The 18374-nt window shown below is 37.8% G+C and overlaps 1 protein-coding gene across 1 annotated transcript in view; it reads left to right on the plus strand.

Annotated features, from left to right (window-relative positions):
- LOC118849922 (ankyrin repeat domain-containing protein 26-like) overlaps positions 1-5496 on the plus strand; it is a 71542-nt gene extending 66046 nt beyond the window's left edge. Inside the window, exons 26-27 of the mRNA XM_036759023.1 lie at positions 3624-3669; positions 4969-5496. Of these exons, the coding sequence (XP_036614918.1) occupies positions 3624-3669; positions 4969-5075 (153 nt within the window). The 3' untranslated portion in view covers positions 5076-5496. The remainder of the gene's footprint in view (positions 1-3623; positions 3670-4968) is intronic.
- The last annotated feature ends 12878 nt before the right edge of the window (positions 5497-18374 follow it).

An 18374-nucleotide genomic window follows, 5' to 3' on the forward strand; every position in this document is an offset into this window, starting at 1 on the left:
GGCTTCCTCAGTGTTTTACAAATAAGTTTATATTCGAAACCAGGTTGTCTTCCATGTCTCCCAGCTTTAGTAGGGAACTTAAGTGTACGCTAGCTAAAGTAGCTCCTTGGCTCTTTTGACCTCTTCATCGAGAGCCTCTTTTTTCTCAACTGATCCTGATTACCACCATTTCCCACAAAAGTTTAATAACTTGGCCTTTTTCCATTTCTGATCTTTTGGTATCAACATCTTACTTTTAATTTCAGATCAAAGTTATAAACAAAAATAACTTCTCATTTTTGTCACTTATGACTTGATGTTTATTTTAATTACTTTTTAAAAACTAGTCAATATTCAGACCGCACTCAGCTGATTCTGATATTCCCAAAGTAGTAACCAGTCACTTCCTGTCTCTTAATAATAAATTTAGTTTTTTGTGTGATTTTTGGGTTGGGTGTTTGTTTTGTTGTTGCTTGGGGGTTTTGTTCTTTTTTGATACTTGCCTTCTAGCTCTTCAGGAAGAAAATATCCGGGTGGTACATACAGACAGACTTAAATTCTAAGTAATCTTAAAAGCCTTTGTCCTCTTTCATTTCTCAAACATGGGCCATGTTTTCCAGCATACTCTGTGGAATCCCTTCTGGTTCCTATCTTTGTTTTGAAGTCACTAAGTATCAAAATAAGTTTTGACTTGGTTAAGAAACACTTTGTTTCTCCGAGATTGTCTCTACTTTGCTCTCTTCAACAGATTTTGACAGAGAGGCTACAATTATTTTCATGGTGGTCTTTTTATAGCTACTTATAAACATTGCTATATTGCCATATATCATGTGGAACAATGGTTCTTGTTGCATCTGGGCACATAGTGAAACCAACTGTGATCCATCCTTCTAAGCCGTCCTTCAGTTTAACTACAACTTTGTTTTGTCTTCAGCTTATTTCATTTCATGGATGTATGGATTTCTTCCAATAACATGGCATTGTTTTGGTCACTGGACATTTAAATTACCCACATTTAAGTTAATGTTTATAAAATGATTAAAAACTAGGATTGGTTCTTAGCACCACCTCCTTTTTTTTTGGAGGAGGGGTGCCATTCAGGAAAACTAAAAGCCATTTATACTTTTTCTTTGTTTCTTGGGTTAGCCTAAGAATTCATTACCCCCTGTCAGTGTTCAAGTACTGACAAGGGGTCCAAATGTCCTTAACCCAGTTGGTTATTCTTTGGCATTTATTTATTAAACAAACATTTGTTAAGCACCTACTCTGTACCAGGTACTGTACTTACATTGGGGAGAAAAAAAGACAAAACAGTCCTTACTCTGAACAAGCCTGCATTCCATTGTGGTAAAAAATAAACAAAAAAAAAACACCTGCCTATATAAATCTAAGTAAATATGAAGCATATACAAATACCTACAAGGTAAGATAATTGTATACAGAGGGGCCTAGTAACTGGGAAGATCAAAATAGGACTTGTACACACTTAGCTGAGCTTTCAAAGGACACTGGGGGTTCTGAAAGACCCAGGTAAGGTGGAATTACATTCCTGGCATAGGAAAAAGCCTTTGTAAAATCCAGGAGACAGGAGATGGAATATCTTTGATAAGGAACAGAGATAAGCCAATTTGCTTGTAACTTAAGAGTGTGTGAAAGGAAGTAATTTCCAGCAAGCCAGAAAAGGTATTCTGAAGCCAAATTTCTGAAGCCAAATGCCCAACAGCAGCTTCAGCCTTTTCCCAGAATACTTGAAGCTTTTAGATTGTGGTAGAACCTGGCACATAGTATGCTCCATGGGCATAAGCTTGGGCTTCCTCAGTATGGTGTCAGTGGGCACCTAAAGCAAATACCATACCCTGCCAAGAAGATATGACCAAAATGCTAAACATAGTTTTATTGGGCAAGTTCACTCCATATATGTTAGAGATATCTTCAAATCCAGAACAAAATCTTTATCTTTCAACCAAGTCAAGTTAACTAGGCTCCTCCTGATCACACCCTCTACATAGTATACATGTACATGTGTCTATATATTTCATATATAGAGAAGCACAGAGATATTTTTACATATATGTTAAACATATGAAAAGAGCTTTTTTGTAAATTATTGTGAACTTTTGTCTTCCCTTAAAAAATACATCAACTTTATTCTCTTTTCATGGCATATCTTTATCAATGTGCCACTTAAAATCTTTTCAGTAAATGTTCAGTGTCAAGTTTTTCATTACCTAAGACCTCTTCTAGTAATGATGCTATCAAAGAAATGTTTAAGAAAGATCTAACAAAGAACCAGGGAAATAGATCCAAACTCTTCACTTCTCTTACCTCCAAGTTTACTGCCAGAACAAAAGAGGTTTCGAACTTCATCATAATGAACAGTGACAGACATTTGTGCAGTTCCTTGTTGGGTTCTCTTTTGTGCATTTACTATTACAAATTTGGTGAGAAATATCTTTACTTGAGTGTCAATTTAAATAGGAACATTGTATATAAGGATACTGTGTTTTGGTGATGCTTTCCCCATGTGCTTTATGTGTATATTGCAACATTTACTTCCTATCTATACTATCCTATCTCATCTGTCTTCTGAAAAGGAAACTATACAACTTTAATTGTTATCAAGAGTGCTCTCCCATTTCATCTTCTCTTCCCACTTCTATAAATTTGTTATAAGAATTAAATGACTACACCAATCTCTTTCCTTCTTTCTTTACAAGTTACAGTAGGAAGCAATATTCTCTTAACTTTGTTACTAAAATCTACATAACCACAAAGCATGAATTTAGAAGATCAAATGAAATCAGTTTCTGTTTGGATGAAGAAATATTTCAATTGTAACAGAAAACATAGGAGCTGTTTTCATTTAATACTGTTTGTCCATCCTTGGAATTTTTGTATTATGTTTAATCATTTCCAGGCATTTTCTTTTCTGTTTTGCTCACTTTTTTTGTTTTTAAACTGTAATTAATCAAATATATCATTTGTCTTGCAAGTTTTATAACAATGCTTTTCTTTGTGAAGTCTCTAATCACAAAACCAATGTTTATTCAAATCTTAATTTTGCTATACATATTTTTTCTTAAGACTAGGCAGGGTTGGACACACCACTGCTTGAGAGTCAAATCTGGCTGCTGCTTATTTTTGCATTGCAAACTAAGAATGATTTTTACCTTTTTAAATAAAGTCTTAGTGTATTTATTATAAAAGCATTCTTAACTCTCTTAATGAAGTAAAATATTAATATTTGAAATTAATTGTTTTAAAGTATAGGATATGAAATTGATTTTATTTTTAAAGAAATGTTATATTGATAAAAATGGAAATAAAAAGGGTAGGATTTGCTTAGAGTAGAAGAAAAATATATTCAAAACCTGAGACATGACTACTATGCTAACAAAGTTCACCTATTTCTTTGTATATAATTGTAGTAAGGTCTTGATTCTTATAATAATAGTATTATTTTATTAGACCAATAGATTTTCTGTTGAATGACTAAAGTCAAACTAAACCAATTTCTAAGGTTATTAGTAATTTCTTTGATTGTCCACAGTTTTTTAAAAGATTTTTGAGTTCTGTGTATTATCTCAAGTTCCTTATTCCTCATTTACTTCATTGTTTTGAATAATATTTTAATGTTATTTCAGATGCGGCAGGAGTTGAATAAAAGTATAGCCAGGGAACTTGATGAAGGTATGTCCAAATTGTTCATAGATAAAATGTTATAAGTTGATGCTATACCTGATTTTTAAATATGCTGGAAAACACCCACAAAGGTGCTGTTTCAGTGCCATCTCCTTCTTCATCACTTTGAAATAAGCATGGATTCTTCTATGCAAGTGAAGTGCAAGATCTAGCAGGTTCTTTCTAATAAGCTAGAAAGATAGCACAAGCTCAGAGGTAGACTGTTTCCAGAAGTCAAGCCTGGCCTCTTACAGAGAGGTTAGAGGCTTAGATTGAGAGGCTTAGATCCAGAAGGTAATGAAGACTTTGGCCGCAGCATCCCATGAAACAAAAGGATAAGTGGTCCTCAGTCCTGTGTAGCTTCTTCTGATCTTCAGATATGAAGTTAGTCAACCACTTTGGGGGGATGCAGTCAAGAAGATTGCTGTTCAAGAATTGTTTGGACCAGAGAGCCATTGAAGTCATATCCAAGTCTGAGATTCTATTATTCTGTTTAATTCTGTGATTCCACAGTGATTTCAGGAAAGTTATGGGAAAGGGAGAAGAAAATACTAAGAATCCCACAATTCAAAAACCACCTACAAATATCATTTTAATTATTAGAATCTTAATTTACCTTCTTTGTCCAGCGACCAACAGTACTGAAAGAACAAAGTAATATTCATATTGACACTCTGCTACCAGTTTAACAAAAATAGAAAGGAGTTGCAGCTAAAGGGAAGTGTGGTTCACATTTTCCTTAAATAAGCAAATCAAATAATTGGCGTGGTTGGTTCATCGTGAGCCCACAGGCAAAAATAAATATGATTAAATAGGAAATAGAGCTCAATGTGAGCATAAGTAAACAGATCACCATGAACATAATTATAATTGCACCTTATATACCAACTTCTACTGCAGAGGGTGAAAAAGAAATATTATATGAACAATTGATGAGTTGCTCCAAAATCAACATACCTTTTAAGTGTAATAATAGTAACTGACATTTACATAGCACTTTAAATTTTGCATACATCATCTGATTTGAGCTTCAAAACAAACCTGTATGGTATGTGACTTCCAGGAAAACTTGAGTTCAAGTCCTTCCTATGATACATACTGCTCATGGTTAAACCATAGCCAAGTCACTTAACTTCAAAGTGCTCAACAAACTCTAAGTTAAACCAATGACCATTTTCATTCTTTTCATACCCAGAATTCCTTAACATGATGAATCATGTCCCAAGTGAAATTAAAAAATTACACACATACTTCTGTGTGTGTGTGTTTGTGTGTGTATGTAATTTTTTTTCTTCCTTTTTCCCTCAGCTGGATTTACTAATGAATCTTCAAGAATGCCAAATCTGAATCAGGATCCTGTTTCCCTAGCAACTCAGGAATATTTAGAGGTTTTAAAGAAAAATTACATGCTGTAAAGGAAGAAATAATGTTCATTTATGAAATGAACTATGTTTACACAGTATTTAATAGTTTTCCATTAAATATATAAATGTGAAAAAAAATCTAATTATTAGAAAATGTGTTGTGTCCTAAGTTTTACTATATATTGTGTGTATATATGTAAATATATTTGTATAGTTCGTTAAAAACTTTATTTCTTCATATTTGTAACACTGCCCCCCAAATTGTTATTACAGTGACTCTAGAAACCACTAAATTGACCCTAATACTTTAGTTATCTATCTTTGAACGTCGTACTGTGTTTTCTATTTAATATCATTGTGTGTAGACCTAAGCATTTAGTAAATGTAGGCAGAATTATTTATATATATTGCCATTATTTCTACTATCGGTATTTGAATTTTAATATATCTGTAACAGTGCCATAAAATTTATAGATTGTATTTTATGTTATTTAAAATTACAGTGCACTTAAACTTTTTTTCTTTTTAAACTGTAATTAAATGAATCAAATATATCATTTGTCTTGCAAGTTTTATAACAATGCTTTTCTTTGTGAAGTCTCTAATCACAAAACCAATGTTTATTCAAATCTTAATTTTGCTATACATATTTTTTCTTAAGACTAGGCAGGGTTGGACACACCACTGCTTGAGAGTCAAATCTGGCTGCTGCTTATTTTTGCATTGCAAACTAAGAATGATTTTTGCCTTTTTAAATAAAGTCTTGGTGTATTTATTATAAAAGCTTTCTTAACTCTCTACCCAAACAATACCAGGATGTTTGTTATTTAGCCAGCTTGCCATAGTTTGCCGACTCTTGAGTGAAACCATTCATAGAAGAAATTTTCACATCAGGGGTTAAAATCATGGGTCTTAGCCAAGTATTTATGCAGACATGCGTACAGATACATGCACATGCACATGTGTACACACATGCATGCACAGAAACATCCTTTGTATGCCAGACTTTCACTTCATTCCAGAAGACATTTATTGCTCACTCTTTTTGTGAGAGGCACTCTGCCTCCCAACGTATGAGATACTTGAGGTAAGTAAGATATGTTCTCCCTGGCCTCCAGTGTCAAACAGTCTTGTAGGGGAAAAAAGATCATCTACATATAATCCTAAGTTAGAGTATAAAATGTAATTAGAAAGGTACAAAGCAGTATGAGAAGAAAGAATTCAAAGTGTTTTAACAAAGGGAACAAGTTGAGTAGAACTGAAGACACTGTAAAAAGATCATAGATATGAAACTGAAAAGCCTTTTGGTCTAGAACTTGTTTCTTTTTTTCTTTTTTTAGAAGGGGAAGGCAGGGAAATTGGGGTTAAGTGACTTGCCCAAGGTCACACAGCTAGTATGTGTGTCAAGTGTGGGAGGCCGTATTTGAACTCAGGTCCTCCTGACTCTATTTACTATGCCACCTAGCTGCCCTGGTCTAGAATTTCTTAATCTTTTTTGTGTCATGGACACATTTGGAAGTCTGGTGAAACCTATGGGCTTCTCAGAATAACATTTTTAAGTGAATAAAACATAAAGAAAACAAAAGGTCAGTGAATATATAAACATAATTCTTTTCCATTCAAAGTTTATAGAACCTGCCAAATCTATCCACAGATCCCTTGGGGGGGTCTATGGATCCCTGCTCTAGTTCAAAACCTGTATTTTACTGATAAGGAACTAAGGCCCAGACAGGTTAAGTGAATTACCCAAAGCTTGTTGTTATTGTTTTTCATTTCAGTGATGTCTAACTCTGTGTGACGTCATTTGCTCTTGGCAAAGATACTGGAGTGATTTGCCATTTCCTTCTCCAGTTCATTTTTCAGATGAGGAAATTGAGGCAAACAGGGTTAAGTGACTTGCCATGGGTTATACAGCTAATAAATGTCTAAGGCCACATTTGAACCTGGGTCTTTCTGACTCCAGGCCCAGTGCTTTGTCCATTGCACTATAAGGTTACAAAGGTAGTGAGGGTGAGAACTGGGATTCAAAGTTAAGTCCTCTGACTCCAAGTTCCTGTAACAATAATGCTGCTTGCGGCTGCTGTGGAGGTGTAAGACCAGCAACACCAGCACACAGGAGGGCTGCTAGCACAGGTTCTTTGATCTGCTTTTCTAAGGAAAGCAAGTTAAGGGATTTACAATCTCACTTTAATTGAACATACATAATTGAACATTTTAATTGAACATTCACTTAGTTCAGGGGAAAAAGTCAGCACCCTGAACTTCAGAGAAAACACAAACAGAAATTACAAGCAGAAATTATATAAACAGAGCAAATAACACAAATCAGCAGACAGAGCTTCTAACTCTCTGTCCATAGCAATACATACATAGTTACTAGAAATAGAAGCACCAACATCTAGGTTTTCAAAGACAGTGGGGCTCCTTAATGGCTACGCAGATTCTCATCTGGTGAAATCACAGAATGCTCTTCCAATAAGTGAGTCCCAAAGCAAAATGCTAACCTCTGAGTATATATACATGCTTTTACAGGTCAGAGGGTATCACAACCATGTGACTCAAACTCATGTGACTTAGGCTTTCTTGTGACTTAAGCAGGTCATCAAAGTCTCTTGATTCAATCAAAGATTCTTGACTGAAACAAAGGCAAGACTCAATCAGAGCCACTTGATTGCCTTAGTGCAAGAAAAACTATAACTCCAAAAGAAAAAAGAGCAAAACAAAAAGTCTCACTTTGCTTGCCATTACAGTTCCACACTCACTTTTTTATTATATTATAAATGTCAACTTTTCCATATATAAATAAAAACAGAAAAAGAGGATGTATATTAAATTGAATTTTTATTGCACATAGCTTTTGAAATATATTTTTTTCCTTTTAAAGTTTTATTGATGTTTTATTTTTACATTTTCATATTTGGAGGTCCCTTGTAATAAAGTAAAACTAAGTTAAACAAAACCAATAATATGGTGACCTCATCTAAAAGTATGTGCAAAATTTTCAGATCTGTAGTTACCCTCAACCTCTTTATTCTTAATTAACAAATCTATTTTTTCACACACCTCATTGGAAAAAAGAAAAGGAAAAATTCCTTGTAACAAATATGCATAGTCAAGCCAAACAAATTTTCTCATTGGCTGTAAACAAAAATAGTGTGTCCAAAAGTCTTAATGCCACTTTAAGTTTTAATAATTTCATGTGAATGCTACAAACTTATTTAAAAAAGTAATAATTTAAAAGTTTATTTAAATTTTTAAACGTAGTTTATGGATTTTGAATAAACAATTTTAACAAGACAGGGCATACTGCCAATATGCATTTCTAGTGCAACAGTTTTTAGATGACACTTTTGAAAACTGATGGGTCAGTAAAGGAGGTCCTCTCGCGTAGCCACTTTTTTCATCTGATCTATCTCCATTAAGATTGTTTTGTTTATGATCACATCAAAATTCATATATATCAATCAAAACCTCATTCTTTGGATGATCTTAAGGCTAGGACTGCAAATGCAACCCTTTACAAAGGCACTCCTGCTACTATGTAGCAGTTGATGAAAGTTTTTACAATATAGCACAACAGTGATTATGTTTAATTTTTTAAAAAATATTGATATTTAAAAATAATTAACCTTTCCAATGTTGGGTTATTTTTTTAGCATTTCTACTTCTGAAGTTATTAAAGTTTAAAACTGCACTAAGGATTTTGAAGTGTCTTGTATATATCTCTCATTCTGCCCCCTAAAGCTACCACCTCTATGTCAGGAGAGCGATAGTATGTCTCATCATTGATTCTTTGGAATCATTGATAGTCATTGTATTAATCATAGTTCTTACAGTTTTCAAAGTTGGAGGGGAGGGGATTATTGATGCACATTTTTAAAAGTTGCATTATTTTTTTTCTCCTTTTCGAAATCTTTCGCTACTCCCTCATTCTCCCCACCCCCAAAAAGTATATAAATAAATAAATGAGAATTTCCCTTTGTAATGAATATATAATCAAGCAAAACAAAATTACATATTGGTCTTACCTGAAAACACAGGTCATTCTGTTCTCTAGTCATTAGCTTTTTAACAAGATGTAGTCAGCATGCTTTATCATCCAGACATCTTTGCATCATGATGTTTCTCCAACAGTAAAAAGAACCTATCTCTGACGTCAGAGAAATCCTGCCTCTGATACTTATTGCTTGTGTGACCTTAGGCAAGTCACAACATCCTTGGGCCTCACTTTCTTCATCTATAAAAATTAGAGGTTGGACTAAAATTCCTCTGCAGTCCCTTCCAACTCTAGATCTATGATTCAATGGGGGGAGGGGCAAGGAAAGAAATATGTATACTTAGCTCATTGAGGGGAGGTATGTTTTTCATTGTCATCCATCTTTCACACTTAGCTCAAGCTAATTTCATATACCGTTGTTCAGTCTTCGTGACCCTGTGGACCATACTGTCCATTGAGTTTTCTAAGCCAAGATACTGGAGTAGTTTGCCATTTCCTTCTCCGGTACATTAAGGCAAACAGAAGTTAAGTGTCTTGCCCAAGATTACACAGCTAGTAAGTGTCTGGGGGTAGATTTGAACTCAGGTCCTCCAGACTCCAGGCCCATCTAGCTGCCCCAACAGTATGTTCTTAATAGACACTTAGTGACTTGAATTTAAAAGATAGACAGGTTTACTCATTATTGATATCAAACTGCTGAATCAATTGGGATTTTTATTTAAGATGAGTAGCTTACATTCTGATGATTTTTTTCTTCAATTTTGTGTTTGCTAGAGAAGACTCTGCTAACACCTATGAGAACCTGCTGCTGATTGCTAACATCTTAGACTCAACAGAGGCTAGTGAGGGAGAAGATGCAGCTAAATTGGATTAAAGGCAGGGTTTCAAGGAACCCATCCTTGACTAAGAGGCTTGGGAAACTGGCCCACTTTGATACCCAGGAGGCATAGTCAAATGAACAGGTTCTCCTCTACAGAGCATTTGCTGTACTTATCTTCTTGGCATTTTTAACGCAAATGCGATAATCATAGCAGCTGCTATGAATGTGCATATGTATTTCCAGGGTTGGTTGGCAAAATATAATAAACTCTCTTCCTCCAAGACAAAACCAAAATATTTATTCGGAACATCACTATTGGGATACCAGAAAGCAAGATTTAGCCAGGTACTCATCACCAATCCAGGGAGGGCTGACTTCTCAAGCATTCTGTCTAGCCTCTCTGCAAGCAAGTTCCCCTAAGCAAGTTCCTCCCTCAGCTGGTTTCACTCTCCACCTGCTTCTCTATCCTCCCATACCCTCCCTCCAAGCAATACAATATATATTGTTTCCAATAAGAGTCCACATTTGATTGGCTTAGTGCCCAGAAGCTTGGAAATCAGCACTTAATTGGAAAGGTGTAGAAATCCCTGTGGCCCAGAGCCTAGTTGGCTCTGCACCAGGGCTCCATGTGAGGTCTATTAATAGGCGAGGAAGATCTTATATCCCATTAACCTTACAGTATTGGTATTCATTGGTTTCATTTGCTCTAAATATGGGCTTAATCCCTCCACTCAGGAAGAAGGTGAAGGGGGAGAGAGAGAACACCTCTACATACATTTTGACATTATTAGAGAAGGTTTCAGGGACAGCACAGAAGATAATCCAAGATAGAAAAATCCTGAGGAGACATAGGAAAGCTGATAGTACAGTCATGGAAATCGGTGCTACAAAACCCTGCCAAAAAGAGAGGAGGTGACTGATGGTGGAGCTATATAACATGTATCCCATAAATGTAAATAAAATAATAACATTCCATGCTCCACAGTATAGTGAAGATTGGGGGGGGGGGGGAACATCCCACTGCCATAAAAAGTGCTGCAGGTGGAGAAATCCTTTAAGATGAACTCTTGTTTTGACACTACCTATTACTTCCTGGTTGTGTGTTTCACTCACACTTTTAGACCATTACTATAAAAGCATATTTTGACTGAACTAGCCCTAGAATCTGATTACCTTCAGAACTCTGGCTTCACTTGCACTACTACTTTAAATGTTTTCTCTTTCATCCATGTAAAGGGTTCTCCCTCAGAGCTTGTTAATTGTCTTTTTCACAGACCTCTATAGGCCTCATTGCCTTTCAAGTGTAAGGATCTGAAATTGTAAACATCAGAGTTTTCCATGAATTTAACTAGGTGCTCCTTCCATTACTAGTATCAATTCTGGAGGATTTGGTATTCTTTCAACGTGCCATGAGAGGATAATGGGAGAGAAAAACGACTATGGTGATGCTTCCGTTCCAGTCTCAGTTACAGTCTTTCCCTTCTTTCCTGCCCCCCCCAAAAAAAAAACCCACACAACAACAACAACATAACTGATTGACTAGAAGGAGCCTGATTCATAGTTTCTTTGTTTTATCTTCCTGCTCTGGAAATTAACAAAAAGCAAATCAATTTTCTTTTGTTTGGCTGGAAGCCACGCTAGGGGAAATTGCCGTGGTCATCATATAGCAGCTAGGAAATCCTCCTCTTTCCCCTCTTCTCCTCCCTCTCTTATGCTTCATCCTTCTCCCTCCTTTCCCCTACTTCTAACCCCAGATAATTTCCCCATTGTCTTTTCTCTCATGCATTTAGGTAATACAACACATAGAACAACAATGCAATTGTGAATCATATATACCTTAGAAAATCAGCCTTATAAAGAAAAGGGAAGAGGAAAGCAAACTCTTAAACATGGAGGGGCAGCTAGGTAGCACAGTGAGTAGACCACTGGCCCTGAGTTAGGAGGACCTGATTTCAAATCCAGCCTCAGACACCTGACACACTTATTAGCTGTTCAACCTCAAGCAAGCCACTTAACCCCAATTGCCCTGCTTTCCCCCCTCCAAAAAAAAAAAAAGAAACATGGAAAGAGAATAATTTTATTACCTTAAAAAGAGAGTAGAAATAAGTTTGTCAACTTGGCATAAGTGACTCCATTTTGATTTGACTCCATTTTGTGATAGAATTTTATTAAATTGTTTTCCTATAGGTTGTTATCAATCTCATAAACAATTGTGTGGTATGATCATCATGTGTGTGCTTAGAGACAACTGATGAGTACATGGAGACCCTTTGATAGGACATGCCAACAATGGTAAAATATTATAAACAACTCTATCAGTAGCTTATGTAATGAACTACCAATCAAATTATGTGGTAAACAAATTAGGACCCTCCCCCACCCAGCTAGAACTATAAGAAACCACAAGAAACCCTATTCCTTGGTTGTGACCGGGACAGAGTTCCAGGTTCTCTGTTTGTAAAATGAACATGAACAGCTCATGTTTGCTTGAGGGCAGCCCTGTCCTGACAGACTTGCAGGACGATCACCTTGGAAGGGAGGCTGGCTAAGAAGAGAGGTAATCTTGTCGTGAACATCACTATGAAAGGCTCTTACTGGAACCTCTAAGATGAAGGTTAGTGGTCTAGTCTTATAGAGGATGACGAATTTATGCAGTACTATCATCATGGGACCATAGATTTAGAGCTGGGAGGGACCTTGGAGGTTATCAAATCCAAACTCATTTCATAAATAAGGAAACTGAAGATTAGAGAGGTAAAGGCCATGCAGCTAGTATGGGTCAGGGGTGGGATTTGGGCACAATATCCATTAGAATATTCTGCCTCTCATTAGCCACAGCAACCCAGAGACCAGTTACTCAGTCATAGAGGGTCATCCTAACTTTGTCAGTGAAAATATCTGTTTACTAACGCATTGACCTACACTCATGTTTGTATGTCCCTTAACTATTTACAAAATGCTTTGTCCCAAATGACTCAAAGAAAGTTCATCCAGAGTTTTAAGGCTCATCATGCCCATTGCACTTTCTCTAAAAGATGATGCTGGGTTGATTGGTATTCTCTGGCAGGACTTTTACTTTATAGGCCAATTAGAATTCATTCATCCAGAGCTGCAACAGAACTGGACTCTGGTTCAAAGAATCTTATCTCAAGGGATTCCCTGTACAGCTATTTGTAATTCACACTGTGGTTCAATAACAATCACTGTCTCCAGGTAGCCCTGCACAGAGAATATAAATGTGCTCTCTGATAGTCAGTTCCCTGGTGGCTACCTGGCTCCTTATTTATGCTCAGAGAGTGGTTCCATTCAAAATGGCTTAACTTTTAAACTGACAGTTGAGGAGACCTCTATTGCTTAAGAAGCATTAAGATGCATGAACTTGATTAAAGCTTCATTACTTATCTCTTGGCACTCAGGGTAGACATTTCCAGATAAATTTTTCCAGGCATGGTAGTACATTAGTACACAAGATCTGAAAGTGCTGACATAGCTATCATCTACAATCATCCTGGTGTGTAGAGCATTTCTTTAAGCAAACCACATCCACTAACAATAATGGGGACTTGTGGCACTTGCTGATACTGCCATCAGAATGTAAGAAATGCCATCAAGTCTTAAAGCTCTGGCTCATTCAGTCCTCCAGTCCCATATTATATCCTTGAAAATGACATACATCTAAGCAGAAAGCTGAGAAACATTTTTACAGCCAGTGTTTTAGATAAAAGCCTCATTTCTAAAATCAAGAGACAACTGTGTCAAATATATGACAGAAATCATTCCCCGACTGATAGTCAAAGGATATGAGCAGGCAGTTTTCAGAGAAATTAAAGCTATCTACAATCATATGAAAAAATGCTCTAAATCATTACTGATTAGAGAAATGCAAATTAAAACAATTCTGAGGTATCTCACACCTATCAGATTGGCTAATATGACATAAAAGGAAAATGATAAATGTTGGCGATGTTGGAAAATTTTTGATGGAGTTGTGAACTGATGCAGCCATTCTGGAAAGCAATTTTGAACTATGCCCAAAGGGCTAAAAAACTCTGCATATCCTTTGATCCAGCAATACAACTACTAGGTCTATATTCTAAAGAGATCATAGAAAAGGGGAAAAGACCCATAGGTACAATAATATTTATAGCAGTTCTTTTTGTGGTGGCCAAGAATTGGAAATTTAGGGAATGCCCAACCAAGTTGTGGTGTATGAATGTAATGGAATGCTACAGTGCTATAAAAAATGATGAGGAAGCAGATTTCAGAAACACCTGGACTTACATGAACTGATGCTGAGTGAAGTGAGCAGAACCAGAATTCTCTGGAAAAAAAAAAAAAGAAAATTACATCCATCTCTACTTGATTCAATTCTACTTTCTCCTTATATGGTCAGTTTAAGTCTCACTAACTCCATGAAGCCTCATCTCTAGCCCACTAACCTTTCCCACCACTTGACCATTCAAAAGGTCATCAAAAGGCCATCTCTAGTTGTCTTGTTTCCTGCCACTGGACTTTGACGACTCTGGAAGAGACTGAGGCTGACAACTTTGTGAAACTCTGCCTCATTCAAATCCAATTCATGTGACTCATCACCCTGTTGTCACTGACCCTCTTCGAAAAGGAAGGACAAACAATAGCTGTCTGTGCTAATAATTTGACACTGATCTTATGTTGCTATGGTTGTTTAGTTCAGAGATATAGGAGTGGAAATAAAATGGTCCTATTGTAAGCTAGGAGACTGGTGGAACTAGGGAGGTGTCACAGCACTAGCTGGGACTGTTGCAAGCAAAGAAATTGTGGGGCAGACCCTAGGACAGTTGGAATTAACACTGCCTCCAGGTGGGTTTATCTGGGGTCCACCTGTGGGGCCCTTGGGAAAAATGAGTGTAAAATTAATCTGAGACTTCAGCAAGGGCCTTCTGAAACCCCAGGGAACCCCTTTGTTGACTGCTTTTACCAATCTTCTTGCCCTTGGATTTTATTTGTTTTTATCCTCTAGAGTGATTTTAAACTGCCTGCAGAATTGCTTTTCCATGAAAGTGTTGGAATATTTTAGTGAAAAGACTGTTTAAACCCTCCAGCTCTGAGTGATACAATATACCATATGCAGGACAGTGATCCTCACATCACATGACAGGAGCAAAGAATAACCAAAGAACAATTCTTTGTTCTAGTGGAATCCACGTTATATCAAGAGAAGTAGAGGGAAATTTTGTTGGATGGACCTCCTGGAGAGGATTTATAAGACATGGATAAGAAATGAGAGGGAGGTTACAATATGCATCATAAATCAATCAATCAATAAGCCTTATTAAGCTCCAGGCACTAAAATTACATCCACAAAAATCACAGATCCATGGGGCAGCTAGGTGGTGCAGTGAGTAGAGCACTGGCCCTGGAGTCAGGAGGACGAGAGTTCAAATACGGCCTCAGACACTTGACACACTTACTAGCTATATGACCCTGAGCAAGTCACTTAACCCCAATTTCCCTGCCTTCTCCCCTCCAAAAAAAAAAAATCTTTTGGGTCAGCTAGGTGGCGCAGTTGAGTAGAGCACTGGCCCTGGAGTCAGGAGGACCTAGGCTAAAATACGGCCTCAGACACTTGACACACTTACCAACTGTGTGACCTTGGGCAAGTCCTCAATTGCCCTGCCTTCCCCACTCCAAACACACACACACAGAAAAAAAAATCACAGATCCATCTGTAATCTTTGGCTCGGGAATACCCAAAGGACTCTAGCCTCATATGATTCAGGTCTGATACAAAAGACTTGATCCTAAAGAATCAGTTTCTCTCTTTGACTCTCTGCCCTCGACTAAACATAATCCAGGAATTTTTTCAAAATAAAATTTAGATACAGGTTGTAGATGTTTAGTTTTCCCCAAATGTGCGTAACAGACCCCAAACTCCCACACATACTTTCAGTGTACATAATGGGTATGGGACAACCCATAGAAAATGCGTAGATAATACATAAGCATTTACAAGAGCCCATTAACAAGTATGAAAACTTAAAGCACTCAAATGACCTATGAATTCCCCCCCACAACTTGAGAATGCCATCATTCTGATGAATCCCTCTTTCCCAGAGTCCTATCCAGTCTGCCCAAGTCCTCCTTTCTCATCAGACTTGTGCACATACACCAGGATTCTTGAACTTTCAAACTCAAAAACTCTTTTTAACTTGGAGTTCCAAATGAAACAACTACCAAAACTGGTTGTAACCAGAGTGGCCTTTGTTTTCTTTGAATGACTCAGCTTACCTCATTGAGCCTCTGGACACTGTGGCTTGCTCTTCCGGGGCAGGAGGCCCGGGGAGCATGCCGGGAAGCAGACAACTTCCTGTGTGATGAGTCATGGGGCTGGCTGAGGGGAGGTGTTAACCTCTACCCTAGGGGGAGGGGCCAACTCAAGAACCAATCAGCCCTGGTCATTCAGGCGGAGCTTGATGATGTCAAAAACCCTATAAGAGGGGAGAGGACAGCTTGAAGATCTCTCTTTTCCTTTTCCGGTTGGAGCCAGCGACAGTTACATCGTCAGTTACAGCGACAGTTACATTGTCAGTTACAGTTGCAGCTTCAGTTACAGACACAGACACAGCTGAGGCAGGAGCTGCCAGTAGCAGAGCTGATCTACGGGAGGAAGCTGAACAAAGACTTCAGGCCAGTGGGTAATCTTATTACCATCGAGGGGGAAGCATGATTTTGCTTTACGCAATCATGCTTCTCTGTAGCCTCCTGGTTACTCTTGCAAGGCGTACTTATTGGGCCTGGAAGCTTTTGATCAACATATCAAAATGGGGCTTCTGGTTCATGGGTTGGTTACTGTGGAGCCTAAATAAATGTTTTGATTCTTCTGCCTTCTACTTTGAGAGTTTCTTATATCCGGCGGTTCCGAACCTTTCAGACATGTTTATGATCCTCTTTGAGATTATAAACTCTGCCCTCCTGATACATTTGGCGTCACGAACAGGATCGCTAGGTATAAGATCTCTATTTAGAAGCAGAACAATTTCAGAGGAAGAGATGAATATCCCAGGATGGGAGGATCCATTTTATTCCTCCCTAGCAAAAGAATTGGCTAAAAAAGCTGGACCCTGTGAAAACTGGGAACCAAGGCTACGGAGAGGAGATCCTAGGGATTTGGAAAAGTGTTTACGAGAAGTTGGGATTCAGTCAGGGGCATCACTATCTAGGCAAAGCTGGATAGTGTTATCAGCCTACCGGCTAGTATACGAAAGATTGAGATTAAGTGAAAGACATGGGGGCACTCCTACCCCACAGGAAGAAGGGGAATCTCAGATAGCAGGAGACCAAACTGACTCAAATGAGAACTTTTCTATTAATGTGGCTAAGAGCAACAGGAGACCAAAAAAGCCCAGAGTGCATTTCAACCCAGCCCAGAAAGAGCCTGACTGCCTGCTTCGTCCTAGCCATGGTGGCAGAGGAAGTGAGTGGGGAGAGAATGAGACAATGTTAGGGGCTGAGGCACAAAACACTACTGGGGTTCAGGATGTGCCTCACACAGAGAATAGGAGATGGTTAAATGATCAGACAAGGGCTCGACCCATACAAAGGAGGAAGACAGAAACCCGAGGTGAAGATTCAGTTACAAGGGAAATTCAGGAAGATTTCTCACCGCAAGAGGTCACAGATATTTTGAGTAGATTCAGCCAAAGAATAGGAGAACCATTGATATCTTGGATGGTAAGACTCAGTGATCAAGGGGCCGGTGGAATATCAGTAGATGGGACAGACTGCATGAGATTCATAGGTATCAGCCATGATCCTCTAGTTCAACAAGCTTTTAGGGAACATCATCAGCAAGGAGATGGTGATAGCAGGACTACTCTGTTGGCATTAGCCGCTGTGGGATGCAATAAGAGATATGCTACTGATTCTATGTGGCCCACTGAGCACAGACCCTGGTATTCACTTAGAGATTGTATCATGAGACTAAAGGAGGAGGTAATGAAGACTGCCATTATGACAGGAACTGCAGACAAATATTACAATGATTCAATGGAACTGCCTCATAGGAATTTAATAATTAGGACAGCTCCCCCTGCTTATAAACAACTAATTTTGAATTTATTACTTGGAGAAGTAGGGAGCCGTCTTACAACAGTGATAAATAAGATTTTACAGTTACATGACTTAGGTGACTGGGGAGGGGATAGATCTCCTCGAGAGAGAAGGGTGAATAACCAGCAAACTTGGCGCCAAAGGAGAGTAACAAGGAAAGAAATGTTTACTGCTTTATTGAGAGCAGGGGTAGGTTTTGAAATGATAGATGGAATTCCAACCAATGAATTATATAGAATGTACAGAGATAAAGGACTTGATAACAGGAGAAATAGGGAAATAAGAACTGCTCCTGCAAATACTACAGATGTTGAACCTTCAAACCCAAGTGAATCACATGAAAGGGAATACTAGGGAACAGGCCAGGCCCCAGCCCAAATTAAGGAAATACACAGGCTGGATTGTAGACCTCACATTAACTTGACCATATATTGGAAAAATGGGT

This window comes from Trichosurus vulpecula, chromosome 5, assembly GCF_011100635.1.
Source record: "Trichosurus vulpecula isolate mTriVul1 chromosome 5, mTriVul1.pri, whole genome shotgun sequence".
Taxonomy (NCBI): Eukaryota; Metazoa; Chordata; class Mammalia; order Diprotodontia; family Phalangeridae; genus Trichosurus; species Trichosurus vulpecula.